The 12,121-nt window shown below is 40.8% G+C and overlaps 5 protein-coding genes across 12 annotated transcripts; 2 read left to right on the top strand and 3 right to left on the bottom strand.

Annotated features, from left to right (window-relative positions):
• The first annotated feature begins 504 nt into the window (after nt 1–504).
• Nucleotides 505–4,338, top strand: LOC138129242 (alpha-ketoglutarate-dependent dioxygenase alkB homolog 7, mitochondrial). 2 transcript variants are annotated; one of them, XM_069045527.1, is made up of 4 exons: nt 505–1,532; nt 1,590–1,780; nt 1,833–2,006; nt 4,197–4,338. In XM_069045527.1, the coding sequence occupies exons 1-4, from the start codon at nt 1,463–1,465 to the stop codon at nt 4,200–4,202; spliced, it is 441 nt and encodes a 146-aa protein (XP_068901628.1). In that variant the 5' UTR covers nt 505–1,462; the 3' UTR covers nt 4,203–4,338. The 2 variants fall into 2 exon arrangements, with proteins under 2 accessions (XP_068901628.1, XP_068901627.1); XM_069045526.1 differs by lacking the exon at nt 4,197–4,338 and adding an exon at nt 2,063–2,414 and having other exon boundaries at nt 507–1,532.
• On the bottom strand, nt 2,371–4,944 carry LOC138129233 (chymotrypsin-C-like). Of its 2 annotated transcripts, none has more exons than XM_069045506.1 (7): nt 4,802–4,944; nt 4,270–4,476; nt 3,920–4,221; nt 3,560–3,695; nt 3,086–3,509; nt 2,860–3,021; nt 2,371–2,683 (listed from the first exon to the last, which is right to left on the bottom strand). In XM_069045506.1, the coding sequence occupies exons 1-7, from the start codon at nt 4,802–4,804 to the stop codon at nt 2,478–2,480; spliced, it is 1,440 nt and encodes a 479-aa protein (XP_068901607.1). In that variant the 5' UTR covers nt 4,805–4,944; the 3' UTR covers nt 2,371–2,477. The 2 variants fall into 2 exon arrangements, with proteins under 2 accessions (XP_068901607.1, XP_068901606.1); XM_069045505.1 differs by lacking the exon at nt 4,802–4,944 and adding an exon at nt 4,684–4,744.
• A 31-nt stretch (nt 4,945–4,975) lies between these two features.
• Nucleotides 4,976–6,063, top strand: mRpL34 (mitochondrial ribosomal protein L34). Of its 2 annotated transcripts, none has more exons than XM_069045534.1 (3): nt 4,976–5,117; nt 5,710–5,761; nt 5,815–6,063. In XM_069045534.1, the coding sequence occupies exons 2-3, from the start codon at nt 5,712–5,714 to the stop codon at nt 6,005–6,007; spliced, it is 243 nt and encodes an 80-aa protein (XP_068901635.1). In that variant the 5' UTR covers nt 4,976–5,117; nt 5,710–5,711; the 3' UTR covers nt 6,008–6,063. The 2 variants fall into 2 exon arrangements, with proteins under 2 accessions (XP_068901635.1, XP_068901634.1); XM_069045533.1 differs by lacking the exon at nt 4,976–5,117 and adding an exon at nt 5,287–5,426.
• LOC138129230 (serine protease gd-like) lies at nt 5,979–9,294 on the bottom strand. 5 transcript variants are annotated; one of them, XM_069045502.1, is made up of 11 exons: nt 9,099–9,294; nt 8,195–8,404; nt 7,652–8,085; nt 7,437–7,460; nt 7,328–7,375; nt 7,232–7,257; nt 7,028–7,165; nt 6,804–6,971; nt 6,549–6,755; nt 6,338–6,499; nt 5,979–6,292 (listed from the first exon to the last, which is right to left on the bottom strand). In XM_069045502.1, the coding sequence occupies exons 2-11, from the start codon at nt 8,396–8,398 to the stop codon at nt 6,075–6,077; spliced, it is 1,629 nt and encodes a 542-aa protein (XP_068901603.1). In that variant the 5' UTR covers nt 8,399–8,404; nt 9,099–9,294; the 3' UTR covers nt 5,979–6,074. The 5 variants fall into 5 exon arrangements, with proteins under 5 accessions (XP_068901603.1, XP_068901599.1, XP_068901602.1 ...); XM_069045498.1 differs by having other exon boundaries at nt 7,028–7,257; XM_069045501.1 differs by having other exon boundaries at nt 5,979–6,283; nt 7,028–7,257; nt 9,099–9,288.
• A 1,789-nt stretch (nt 9,295–11,083) lies between these two features.
• Nucleotides 11,084–12,072, bottom strand: wbl (endoplasmic reticulum protein 29-like protein wbl). The gene has a single exon (XM_069045525.1). The coding sequence runs from the start codon at nt 11,936–11,938 to the stop codon at nt 11,201–11,203; it is 738 nt and encodes a 245-aa protein (XP_068901626.1). The 5' UTR covers nt 11,939–12,072; the 3' UTR covers nt 11,084–11,200.
• Between the last annotated feature and the right edge of the window lie 49 nt (nt 12,073–12,121).

Below are 12,121 nucleotides of genomic sequence, written 5' to 3'. Positions count from 1 at the left end.
CTAATCCCTGGTAAATTGCTGTCGACAACATCTTGGTGAAAATTACTTTCACCGCGAACTATTATGCATTTATTCGTGTTGTCGAATGGCCCCATTTGAATCTTCCAAAAAACAATGATATTTGTTGCCAACCACGACAAAATTCCCCAAATTTGAAAAATTGTTAATTTTCCCTTACTCGTCAGTTAAATAAACTACTATTGCCGAAATAAACGATAATATTATGGAGGTCGGTTTTTTATTATTATAATGTTGCTTGTTTTATTAAATGATTGATTGTGAATAAAGTAGTAGGTATACAAACCTCTGCGAAAGTCCATTTCTGTGTCTCAAGAACTAGTTCACCTCGAGGGCAAGCCTCTCGGTAAACTACTGTTCTCTCGACAGGAATGGAACACTTTCCTCCTGGGTATGTAATATAAGTACTATTTTTTCAAATTTATTAAAATATCGTAACGTAAAAAAACTCTTTATTTATTTTCTTGAATTTTTATTGCACAAAACTCAAGGTGTTACACATCATTATATATAAATATATGTTTCTATTTAAAAAAACAGTGACATAACAGTTAATCTTGAAAAAATTAAGCGGTTTTGTAGTAACGGAGCCTTATTCGCTCGCATCTGATACGTAATACACGAAATGAAATCTATTGATAAATCTATTAAATGATTTGTTTAAAGCCAGCTGTGTTCCTTCACTGTTTTGAAACATTAGTCATGCATTTTGATCTCACTCCACAGAAAAGTTTTGTTAAACAAACGATAACAGTAATCAGTAAAATATACATTGTCTGATGTTTGTGGCTTCTACTTCTGTCGAATTGGCGACGAGTGCCCTCTTCTTCAAAGTGTGGGGACATCAACCCGTTCGAGTGTCCTGCCAAGAAAAAGCTCAGGACGGACGCGGCCACCCGAACACGACGGGGGTCAAGCCTAAAATTTTCGGTCGAATTATAAAAATACTCAATTTATTCTATATTTTACAATTTGCCTAGTCATTTACAAAATCCACACTGACAGGGCTTTTTATAAAACGACTGAATTTATAATTAGCCTACGACAAACATATAATTACCTTTTTTAATACTTTGGACTGAACTACAAAAATACAAAATATTAAAAAAATCGGTGTAGATTCCGGGAGTAGTTTGGTAACTTGTTATCAGTGTATTATAATTTTCTTTCCCCTGTGATCTTGATCACGCCTCTGCGGAGTTGCTGATGGTTGCTGATTTGTGCCTTGTGGGAGCACACTTCACCAGCTTCACCACACAGCTGCTTGCTTAGCGCAGTGCGCAGCACTATGGCAGCACTGTCAACGTGTCAACTTAATTACTAAATTATTTTTATTTTATTATGGTATTTATAGCAATTCATAGGTTATGTTGCCAAAATATAACCTATATATCTTGACGAAAATTTAACTCTTGAAAGTTAAATTAAAAAGAATTCGTCGAGAATGCTTTTGAGGCGACTATATCAACTGACAAAGCACCGCCACTTTTCCGAAGGCAAATCAGTGGAAAAAGGTAACGTTTTCACTTGGTATTTTAAAAATACCGATTTGAGGTTATGTTAATTTATAGTCGCAAATAAACTTCCCGATTACATCCAATTAAGCGAGGCTCTTTGCCAAGAGACTTCTTTAGGCTGGTCTTTAATATCGACAATGGCAATTCACAATGATTTCTTGGCAGAATCTGAGGAGATGAGCATAATCCAAGAAATTGAGCCGTACATGAATAATTTAAAATATGAATTCGACCACTGGGACGATGTTAGTTTATTTCGTCACAAATAAACATTTTAAACGAGTTTGTTGTCGACAGGCTATTCACGGTTATCGCGAGACGGAACGGTTAACGTGGAATGAGGCAAACACAAAAATTTTGGACAGAGTCAGACAGATTGCGTTCCCTCCACACGTGGCGCAGCTGAAATACGTGCACATTTTGGATTTGGACAAGAACGGATATATCAAGCCTCACATTGACGCCGTCAGGGTGAGTAAGAAAAAAATAGTGGAGTAGTGGTGATTAGTAATCTGTGACGACTGTAGTTTTGTGGAGATACCATAGCAGGTCTGAGTCTCTTAACTGATAGCGTTATGAGACTGGTGCACGATAAAAACAAGACATTTTATGCAGACGTCTTGCTCAAAAGGCGGTCGCTTTATATTATGAACGGCACCGCAAGATTTGACTATACCCATGAAATTTTGGCCAACGATCGGAGCTATTTTAAGGGTAGAAATGTGCTGAAGGGTAGACGAATTTCAGTTATTTCCAGAAACGAACCGAATCCTGAACACACCAAGTTATAACTGGGGTTTGACAGTGTTTGTTAGTTTGAATAAAAACATCTACCTTCAAAGTAATACAAGAAACAATAAACTTCATTAAAATCTATAATATCTATGTAAATTATGTATCTGTAGTCACGGATGAGCGTTTTGTCAAACTGCTCCTCTTGCATTAGTCGAGAGAAGCTCGTATCCAGTCGAGATATTTAGCAACGTCGGTGAAAACCACATAGTGCGAAGAATCGCATTTGAGCTGATTCTGGAGCGCCACGCTTATTGAAACGAGGCCGCGAAGTTGCCACACAGGATTGCTCGAACTGGAACTAGTCTTTGGGAACACCATACCGCCCCCAGAGTCACCGTTGCAAACGGAAGTACCTTCAACAAATAATCCAAAAAAGTGTATGCTTGTTGCAAATATCAAAAAAAAAATCATAACACATAACTGAATCGCATCCGTTAGCAATGAACGTTGCTAATTTGAGAGTTGAAGTTTGCATGAATCGACCTACTATCTGACTTTTAAATGTTACAGCACGCTTGGCTGTTCTTACCATTCTTGAAGCCGGCGCAGTACGTCTTGCTGGACGTGAATCGGGAATAGAAATCGGGGAACGAGTAAATGCACGTCTCTTGCGAAACTATCGGCATTTTCGCTTTGGTCAATATTTCTGTTACGTGACCGTTCTCGTCGAAACCCCAACCAACAACAGTGCCTGAAAAGGTAAAATCAAATACGTCGAAAACGGACAAATCTTCAATTCTGTTGCTGCCTCCAACCTGATTTGCTGACCACTGCCTGCAACTGCAAGTCTTCGTCCCACAGACAGACCGGACGCACGTAATTTGTTATTTCTACAGGCGTATGCATCTTGAGGATGGCTATATCATTGGTGAAACTCTGAGCGTTGTAACTCGGATGTACCGTAATCTTTTCCACGTGTTTGTCTTGAATGCCGACATTCGACCACCTCTTCAGATAGTACTTGCCCAGATAGACCACCAAACTGCCCGGATCTAGGGTTTCTTGCGATTTCCTTTTGGTCACGCAATGGGCCACGGTTATAAGATGGTGGCGCGTGATCAGAGAGGCTCCACAGATATAGGTCAAGTCGATTCCTTTGGCGTGGTAGAGGGCGGCGTGCCAGGGGAATTCTCCTTCGTGGGTGGTTTGACCGTGGGTAATGAGCGGTCGAGGTGGCATCTGAAAGACTGAAATTTTTCACGACAAAGAAACTGAGGCTGGACACCTACCACGACGGTTCCGCATGCTACATCAAGGAAGGACGGAGGTCGCGGTTTGTTGAAGATGGCGAAGTCCCCTTGGAAGAAGTCATCATCTTCTTCCGAGTTTGTCAATTGATGGTTGAAGGCTCCTCCGGGTCTCACGCTGGAACAACAAGGTTGCAAGTGTGAAATACCTTGCTTTAGTGGTGTTGTTATTTTGAAGTTTTGATCGTCTTCAAAATTGTGAATAATACGACATCTTGTTTGTTGTATATTATCCAGGAAATGTTGTTACTAAAGAGCGCTTGAAGAAAATTCTGTTTCGGGCGACTAATTTCCTACTTACGCTACCATTCTTTCTCGTAACATTGATCAAAAAGAACTTACAAAGTGCCACCATTGTTATTATTGTTGTAGTTATTGTTGTTTGGAAAAGAACTGCCGGTGGTGGAGAGAACATTGCTGGTGATCAACTGGCCCGTCGTGACTGGCGCTTGGGTTGTAGCCCCGTTTTCAGGACAGACCGTTTTGGCGTTGAGTCTAAACATGGTCAGTTTTGGGGGCGCCTCACCCGGATTGTACTTTAAGTAAAATCGCAGATTATACGGCACGTTCGCGGTCAGCTTGTGGTTGCGGTTTTTTACAAGATATTCTTTATTGTCAGTGGTGACGACTTCGCCGAACCAGTTCTACAAACAAAGTCTTGGTCGGTGGGAAAAACGACATGAGATCCTTACCCCGAGCTGGATGGAGGGTCTGTCGAAAATTAAACGCAACCACACTCCGGACAAATCTGAGTCGGTCAGAAGGGTGACAGTACCGTACCATCGGTCGTTCTCCGTTCCGCGAGGCTCGTACTTGAAGAACCTGGGACAAGGGGAGACCATCTGGGCATATGCCCTCGCCAGGAGGAGAAAACCGATCAAGAGTTGCATCGCGAATTCCTGAAATTATTAATACGTATGTAGCCAGACTAATAGGTGGGGTTTTCCAATTTCTCGACGCATCACTTGGCATTCTACAAGATTTTTTTTAATAATCAGTTTTTTATGTGACCTTTACCGGAATATAAACAGCAATATTTTTAGCGATTATGGAATAACTAGCCGGAGTAAACCTCGAACCGTATGGAAAGCAAAATTTTTCTTTACCGTTATCATTGTCATTAATTGTTTTTTCGACCAGCAACTCAAAACAACTGGTCGGTTTTTAAATATCAAGGCGATTCGACAAAAAACGGAAGTTTATACGTATCGCATACCTACTTACCATGATCGAGCGTCAATCGTCGCACTTCTTCAACTCAACACTTGGCTGTACAATGAAAACACGATAAACACAACTCAGATCGAAATATTTTTCGATATTTTCGTACACTATTGTGACTTCGACTGGATGGACCAGTTTTTAGTGTCACACACCATAACAAAACGACTAAGGGTGACGCATTACGGGGTGACGCTAATTTATTTTTAATATCTAAAACTAACTAATTACAGTCTACGTTTTGCACGGCATTGGTAATGTCTTCCGAAACCCGTTTTGCTTTAAGCTGTCTTCGGTAGGTGCTGTAGTCAAGGACAAGGTAGGAATCCCCATTCATGTTCACAGGTCAATTACGGTCAAGGTGGATCTTGTTTAAATTTGCCGCCACCTCATGACGTACAACTTGACAAATATAAAATTTTCCTTTTCAAATTGAAATATTAAAAAACGTAAAAAATTGCAGCGCATTAGGCATTAGGGCTTAACATATTGATATAATATGTTTATTAAAATTTTGGCGTACTTCGTTTGATATCGATACGTTTCTATTTGCTGTTACATTTCTCACTATTTATGGTCCACTTTAAAGTTCAATTTCTGGAATTTCTGTTATAACAATTTCGTCGTCGTAAGTATTTCAATTATTGTAGAAAAGAAGAAAAATCGTAAAATGCAGATTGGAAAGGAATGAAAGGATGCTGTGGTTTTCTAATTCCGACGAGTTGGGAACGACAAGTTGAAAAACCTAACCTAGCTTTTCTGTAAATTCGGTCAATTTATTAGATAAAAGATAAAACTAAAGGTTCAGTTATAATTGGCGTGAATCGAAAAAACTAACCTTTAAATTGTTTTCAGCAGTTCCGGTTTCAGTCATCGAAATTTTGCTGATTGAGGTTATGTTTTGATTTTAGGGATGATGGCTGGGTTAACAGTTCTGGTGCCGAATATGCTGCTGTCGCTGAGGTAAGTGTTTAAATTTCAGTACATTCGTGTTTTGAATGAGTGATCGGTTTCAGACAAGCAGTCCCTTCATTGATTGGGGGCATGTATGAAACGTCTGTTCGAACTATGATTCGCTGCCACTTCCCGCGACCGTCCGAACGGAAACGCATTCTACGTCACGGTTGGAAACAGCGTATGTCGACGCCGGCGGGTCGCAGGATTCTCATGAATCGCATACTCAAAGGTAGATACGTTTATTCTCATTGATTGTAGAAAAAATTGTATTTAATTAAGAATATCACAATATGAGTATTAGAAAAAGAGAGCGAAGTTTTCATTCTTTCATAACTTGTTTGATCCAGTCTGAATGTTTGGCCACATCTGTGAAAACGATGTAATGTCTGGGGTCGCACACCCCTTGTCCTTGAAGCGCCACTCCCACAGAGACAATACCCCTGATCTGCCACACAGTATTGTGTCCGCTGGTGCCAGATTTGGGGAAGACCATCCCGCCACCTGAATCTCCATTGCACACGGTTGTCCCTGCATCATCTGTTATTGTTGTTTTTTAGAAAAAAAATATATCGGCAGTTCTACCGTTCCTGAATCCTGCGCAATACGTCTTCTCGAAGGTGAATTGCGAGAAGAACTCTCGGTTCGAATAGATGCAGTTTACTGTGGAGACCACGGGCATCTGGGCTTGCATCAGTGTGTCAGAGATCTGGCGTTTCTCGTCGAAGCCCCACCCGACCACGGTACCTGCAAGGGGGTTGTTAGTTTTTGTACGTGGAGGCGAATCAGTGCAGACCTAGGTTGCCGAGAATGCGTTCGATCTCTTCGCCGTCCTCCCACAGACAGCACGGTCGTACATAATTCGTTATGTCGACGGGATTTTTTAACTTTAAAACTGCAATATCATTAAAGTAAACACTATAATTGTATTGGGGGTGAATGAAAATGTCAGATACTTCTCTGTCTTGCGTCCCCGGTCCGAATTTTTTCAAACTGTATTTACCTGAAACGACCGATTGAGTGCGAGGTGGAATGACCATTTATACAATACCCAAATAGACGGTTAGACGTTTTGTGTCTATTGCACGGCTGGTCTGGGGCTTGGCCACGCAATGGGCTGCGGTCAAAATGTGAGTCTCAGATATCAGAGTCGCCCCACACGTGTACATGAGTTGCGGCCCCTGGGCGTGGAAAAGGGCAGCGTGCCAGGGCCACTGGCCTAGAAAAACAAAATTTAGCGACAACGAAGGTTTTCGTCGATTTGCAGTCGAGCACCTTGGGTCGTGTTCTGGCCGTACGATATGAGGGGGCTCGCTTTCATCGCGACTGTACCGCAAGCCACGTTTCGTTTGCTCACCGAAGACGGTCTCGACGGCGGTCGCGACTGGCTGGGTCTGTGCACGGCGAAGTCACCTGGGAAGAAGTCAGATTCGTTGTGTGGCGTTTCTTCTTCGGCTGATAAGCCGTTGGAATTCGTACCTGAACTCTGCGTTGTTTGACTTTCTCTGAAATGACATGTTTGTTATATGTTACAACAATTCGTAAGTGTCTGTGATTTTTTTTTTTTGAGAGTACCTGTGACTATTGTTGATGGAATTGGATTGGCTACTGCCTGAGGGACGTCTACAATGTGTGCAAATTTTTATGAGTGTTTGTGTGTGTGAGAAGTGTGGTAAGCACTCACCTGTTGCCGCCGTGGTTGCTGCTCCTAAAAACAAATTTCGTAAAGATTAGCTCGGGTTTAAGTGGTCAACGAGAAAAGCACCGTTTGCCGTCATTTTCGGCAACATAACGCCGCTTTTCAAGTACAAAATAAAATCATAACGAAACACGGAGAAACTTAAATTCTGGTTAAATGTGACCGTGACAAGGAACGTTGCTAAGCACCATTGTACTCACTGTTGGTTGTTGTAATTGTTGGGCCTCTGCGAAGAGCCTTCGTTATTGTTGTAATTGTTGGAAGGCCTCTGCGAGGAGCCTTCGTTATTGTTGTAATTGTTGGAAGGCCTCTGCTGCGACGGCGGTTCCCTGTTGTGTAAGTAGGCCCCCTCGTCGCCGCCGCCGCTGGGTCTTCCTGTCGGCTTGTTGTTGGGCCTGTTAGGTCTGATCTGGCTGATGTGGAGTCTCGGCGTGGTCGACACCGTCTCCTCTCGATTCGCCGTGCAGACCGTCTTCCCGTTCAGCTTGACACTCTTGACGCTGGGAACGGTGGAGGCGGCGTTGTATTTGACGAAAAATCGCACCGACACCGGAGGTCCCGCCTCCAGCTTGTATCCGGGATTCTTCACCGTGAACTCTTGGTTGTCGCTCGATACAGCCTCCCCGAACCAGTTCTGGAAAGAGATGAGTCAAGCAGACCGTGAAACTTCAAACGCGTGTCTGGACCAGAACTGTTACTTTTCGGACTGTTTTACTCTATTAAAGTGTCTGATGACTTCGTACCCCTAAAAGCTCGGCCGGCCTGTCGAGCGTGATCTTCAACCAAACACCGTCGAGGTCTTCGCGGCTTTGCAGACGTATGACTCCGTACCAGCGGTCTTCCTCTTGTCCGCGAGGTTCGTACGAGAAGAGTTCTGGGCACGGTGACGGATTCTGAGAGGATGCCAGCGAGCTGGTGAGGACCAGGAGCGAGATCAGTGCAAACATGGTGAACTGAAAACAGTCAAACGTCTAACGACGGTAAACAGGCGAGGAAGCGGTGTCCTTGAGCGATTACTTAATTTTTAAAAACGATTTTCCTTTTTTCCTCGCGGTCAACATATGAACACACCTTCCAGGAATTTAGATGTATGCGTTTTTTGCGAACTACATCACTCGTGATTTAATTATCAGCAGAATTATTTTATTAATTTGGACGAAAACAAGTTCCAGTGTAGAAAAACAAAATTGCCAATTAGAAAAAAATGATAAAAACACATACATTAGCGGAATTGATGTTCACGCAAACACTTCTTTATTCTAGAAGCGTTTCCGGTTCGGAGGCAATTATTTTACGGAATCACCCAGTAATTAGGACGACTAGAGTCGGTTTAAACGACTATTATCTCCAAGAGTAAATATTGTTCCACGTTAGAACGCAACAATTATTGGATATGCTTTGACCTCATCAGAATGTTATCAGTGAAACATTATTTGGAAGCGATTTCGAAGAAAATTGGATTCGTGGAAACGAATAGCGCGCACAAAAGCCTTTTTTGGTCGAATCTCGCAACGAGTAACGGCACAGCTTAATTAGCAATTATAATTATTATTATTTTAATGCGTTGGATTGAACAATGTTCATCAAACTAGTTTTGCACGGTATTTTCCTGTCCTCTGTCAAGGTAACGAATTTTTCTGCGCCTACCTCAAACGTTGTCGATTTTCTCGGGAGTTTTCTTCATGCGACTTTGACACTTTGGGCACTTCACAATGGGACTGCTCCGTTTCAAAATAGTCTCGGCGCTAAGTCACTCGCCACTGAGCCAAGATGATCAAACTGATTCTTATACAAACCTGTTTACAAACAGAGTACTTATTTGTGGTAGTAGGAATTTCCAACTCCAACTCAAAAGTTGACCTAGAGGTAAGCGCCAAATTTTAAATTTTTCTGCAGGCGACGCTTCTTTTTTGACTTTGTTTTCCAGAAAATATGGTACGGTAACGTACACAGTAGATCGTGAAAGGTGAGTCCATGGGGTCGAGAATTTTATCAATAAAATGTTGGTTACGACAGAAATAATTGAAACGGTCTACGTTTCAAGAATTAATTAGTTAATGCAGTTTCGTTAAGCTCGCGTAGGAATATTTTAACTGACTATACAGCCAGGTAGATAAAAAGTTGCTTTTACCAACACATGACTTGACAGAGTTTAAGATTGTTGTAAATGGTGACAATTATTCTATTCCATGTTGGTTAAGTAAATATACATTTAATGAAGGAGAAGGATTTTGTTTCTGGGACTACTAAAGGTAGGCCTAGGCACATCCAGTTGTTTAACAAGATGGTGTACGATCTTAAAAAGTGAGATTATGACATGCCACGTTGAAATCTATAATGGTAATGTTCACATCGTTTAAATAATTTTTTCTTCGTTTACTTATTTCAAGGATTCTCATATTTACGTAATCACATTAATAGTGATATAATTCTGTTATACCTACCGAGGATATTTTAAAATTTAACATAAGAGTATGATTTCACAGAATAAAACGGAACTCATGCTTGATCAGATACAGAATTGAAAGAATTAAAATGTAGGTAGCAGATTGTTGAGTGGGGAAGGACAACTGAAATATTTGAAATCATCATTCTCAAAATGCTTCTAAAGAGTCGATTAATAAACATAATTTGTTTAATTTTTATTGAAAGTAGTGTTAACAATGCAATCTCAAAAAGATACCTACGTCGATCCATATATGGAAGAGATGTTCACTTTTAGCTTTATCGCTGTTACAATTTAGTTAATTTTTTTTGTTCATCAGTGATATTGTTACTGCGTTGAAAGAGGACATAGGTACCTATCTCCTCATTCAACAGTTATTGTATTAATTTCTTGTGAGAAACTTTTTGCAGTTTATCTGAAATCGTTATTTAGAATTAACTTCAACAATTACTGCAACGTATTTTAAGAATGTTTGAATGCATGTCACGGGCAGCGTCTTGATTTCTTGAGAATAATAACTCGGTGATACAAATTGAAATGAATCGTTAATATTTCTTAGATTTTTCGGGTGAGTGTTTCTTAAAAATCGGGCAATTCCGAGACGTAGTGAGGAAAGTTTCCAAAACAAATAATAGCTTCATTAAAAAAATTACTCGAATTTTTTCAGGTCAAGATAAGTGAAAAGCAATTAAAGGCCTTAAAACTCTGCCAAGACGTATTTATTACTTCTGTCAAGATTAGATATTTAATAATTTATTTTTGACGATTTATGTAATAATATTTGCAGTTTGAAACTTTTTTAAACTTTTACAATAAACAAGATAGGACAAAACTATTTTAATTATACCGAGCGATCATTTAAAAAATAAATCGAGTTTGCTTTGGAGCCTAGGCTATAGCATGGGTTGCCATAGGTAACACGCCGACTCGATTTATTTTTTAATTGATCGATCATGTTGTAGTCTTTTTTAGTCAAATAAATACATACACAAATCTTTTTATGAAATTTAACGTCTTCATAACAATCGATCCCAATTTCGAAGCTACCAATCGATACTGTTCAAACTGACGTTGATATTATCTATTCTGTGACTTCTTCGTGCTGTTTCTTAAATATTATTTTAAATGACTTTTGAAAACTAACTAGGTAATTAGAGTTGGATTAATTTAAAATGAAACTTTGGTAGATACTGACTTCTTGACTTTATTTTTTACGAAAACACAAATACATACAAGAGTAAACATTACAAAAATTGTTGGAATGTTCACTTCCAATTTGGTAGAAAATCAGTGAAAAAACATCTCACAGCTCATCTTTTGGTAAGGAAAACGACCGCAAAATATTCAACCTGTTGCCCAGCTCAATTTTTTTCTTATCAGTCACTTTCCCCTCTTTCAAAATCTTGCTCAAGCGTCCAAATTCTTGGGTGACAAAACTAGTCCCGACCTCGACGATCTTCTTCATGAACTTGACATACACATTAGCTGTGCTCTTGTCATCTTGATCTGCCACACCTGCAACCTGCTCCGCCTCCTCCAGCTTCTTCTGCTTGTTGTCCGAGTTGATAAACTCTAAAGCTAGTTTGTCAAACTTTTCCAAACATCCAGGAAGTCCAATGTAGATATCAGTGTTGTCCTTGATCAAGTTGCGCAAGTTATCCAGCGTCCATTCCGCCGTCTTGGAAAACTCCACGTGGGGTTTGTCTTTGAGGAAGAGGCGCACTGCAGGGAGGTCATCTTTGGTGATGCCATACTTGAGGGCTAGGGGTTCGTTCTCTTTGTCGCCATAGTCCTTGACACCCACCTCGGCCAAGATGAGGTCTGAGCTCTTGGCCACTTCCTCAGCGAGCTTCGTAAAGACGTCGTGTTTCTCTCCATAAGGGTAGGCTACGTCGAATTTGATGAGAACGGCGTCGAATCTGGAAATTATCTTGTCGAAGTTGTACTCGTCGAGGGAGACGCAACCTCTGCACGCCTCTCCGGGGTTTGTCAGGGTGGAGAGGATCACGATCGAGCCTAAAAAGTAACTCCACAAATACATTATTTGGATTTCAACTCGAATTCATTGGATCGACACGTCGGAATGTGGGAAAGATAAACGGGCGATAAATAAAAACTCAAACTTACGACACGTACATCACTTGTTTTGTTTTCACCTGGCCACTTTTCATTGGTTGGAAAATTAGAGACCGTTAACCGTGGTGGCTAGATAGCGCACCTACCT

The sequence above is a fragment of the Tenebrio molitor genome, chromosome 4 (assembly GCF_963966145.1).
Source record: "Tenebrio molitor chromosome 4, icTenMoli1.1, whole genome shotgun sequence".
NCBI lineage: Eukaryota > Metazoa > Arthropoda > Insecta > Coleoptera > Tenebrionidae > Tenebrio > Tenebrio molitor.
This window is presented reverse-complemented; position numbering and strand designations above follow the sequence as displayed.